The sequence below is a fragment of the Phalaenopsis equestris genome, unplaced genomic scaffold (genome assembly GCF_001263595.1).
Source record: "Phalaenopsis equestris unplaced genomic scaffold, ASM126359v1 Scaffold196383, whole genome shotgun sequence".
Taxonomy (NCBI): domain Eukaryota; kingdom Viridiplantae; phylum Streptophyta; class Magnoliopsida; order Asparagales; family Orchidaceae; genus Phalaenopsis; species Phalaenopsis equestris.
In genome coordinates, this window is record NW_018216332.1 from 1 (window position 1) to 1,509 (window position 1,509).

At 39.1% G+C, this 1,509-nt stretch overlaps 1 protein-coding gene across 2 annotated transcripts; it reads right to left on the minus strand.

Annotated features, from left to right (window-relative positions):
* Window positions 1–14: 14 nt before the first annotated feature.
* LOC110035142 (probable protein phosphatase 2C 1) lies at window positions 15–1,411 on the minus strand. 2 transcript variants are annotated; one of them, XM_020739383.1, is made up of 5 exons: window positions 1,179–1,411; window positions 747–798; window positions 585–664; window positions 368–501; window positions 15–198 (listed from the first exon to the last, which is right to left on the minus strand). In XM_020739383.1, exons 1-5 carry the CDS (start codon window positions 1,310–1,312, stop codon window positions 140–142), a joined length of 459 nt encoding a protein of 152 aa, XP_020595042.1. In that variant the 5' UTR covers window positions 1,313–1,411; the 3' UTR covers window positions 15–139. The 2 variants fall into 2 exon arrangements, with proteins under 2 accessions (XP_020595042.1, XP_020595041.1); XM_020739382.1 differs by having other exon boundaries at window positions 15–501.
* Window positions 1,412–1,509: the final 98 nt, after the last annotated feature.

A 1,509-nucleotide genomic window follows, 5' to 3' on the forward strand; every position in this document is an offset into this window, starting at 1 on the left:
CGGCTACATGAAATTGATAATGGAGGATAGAAAAAATGTGGTCAAGTTCCCGATGCAGAAAAATGATTTACAGATGAAAGAACAACATAGCTAATTACCTTAACTGATCATGGAAGATTTAAACATGCTATAACAGTTATCAGCAAAGGCACAAAAAGACTTCAAATAGAAGACCAAAGATAGTGTGGATGGTGCTATCTGAAGAAGCAAAGCACCCGTTTAATGACATTTAAAAATGAGAGTGAGACATAGTTAATACTCTAAAATGATCGAGGATGTGACAAATCTGCTATAGAAGTTTGTCTTCAAACACTAAACCAAGGAGAACATGAATGGTGGTGCATCATACACAGAGAAAGCAAAGTACCCTTTCTATAACCTTCAGACACAGGAATTCCAACCCTGAACAATAGAAGTACCTCCTCATCCATGACAAAATTAGAAGCATTAGCCATCAACTCCCGGGAAAACAGCGCGGGATTGACTCCCCGTTCTGCCCAACTGCCAGTTGATTGTGCAAAAATGAAAATTTTAACAATAAAGGGTTAAAGCACAACAATTGGCTTCAAAGTCAGATGGCTAACCCGGAAACACCATCTGCAATGGCCAGAACACCCCCATTGCTTCTGCTCACGAAGAAGGCATCCTCACCACCAGTATGAGCCTTGATATAATCAATTTTCAGAAGCCGTTAAATTGGTGGACAAAATGATTCAGTATTAAAAAGTTCAACAACAATGAGCCACCTTCGCTGGATGAGGAATAAGGTGGGTTCCTACTGTGAACGACAACTCTGACCTACACAAAAAAGAAACGATAGCAAGAAAGGATTCAGTTTGAGGACAATAAAGCTGTTTGGTTACAAGTAGGATGAGACTCACCATGGCAACTGTTAAATCTCCTTAAATCTTGATAAACTGTTTGAATTTTTTTTTATCAGAATCTAAAATTTAAAAGAAAAATCTGTTAAACTCTGTTCAGCCAAGAATTTCACAAATCCTGTTAAATTCCAAACTGGCAGAAATTTCGCAGTCGAGGCTGAAAATTATTTCTAGGAAATGTTAGAGGATACGAAAATTTCTCAATTAAGGGCAAGTAGAACAGAAGATTCACCGTTGCAGAACGCGCCATGTGGATCATCGGCTATAGAAAGATGAAAAGGAGGTCGTGAAGCTCACCTAGGCGGACGAAGGGAGTAGGTCGACAAGTGCCGCCGGAGAGAAATTAGTGGACATTTGAGGGGATTCGGATTAAAAGAAGCGAAAAAGCAAAGAGAACGATACATCGAAAGCCCGGAAATGGAATTCATCATTTCCGATTTTCCTCTTCTTCTCTTTCCTGCTCCTGCTGGAGCTCAGGCAACGGAAACAGGATTAGGTGTTGATGGCGAGCGATTTTTCCATCCGGAGTAGGTACGCCCTCCAATAAAAAAAATGCATCTAATTAATATTAATTATAAAAAATTTTAAATTTTTAAAATTAGCCCACAATCATACATTTTTTGGGCAA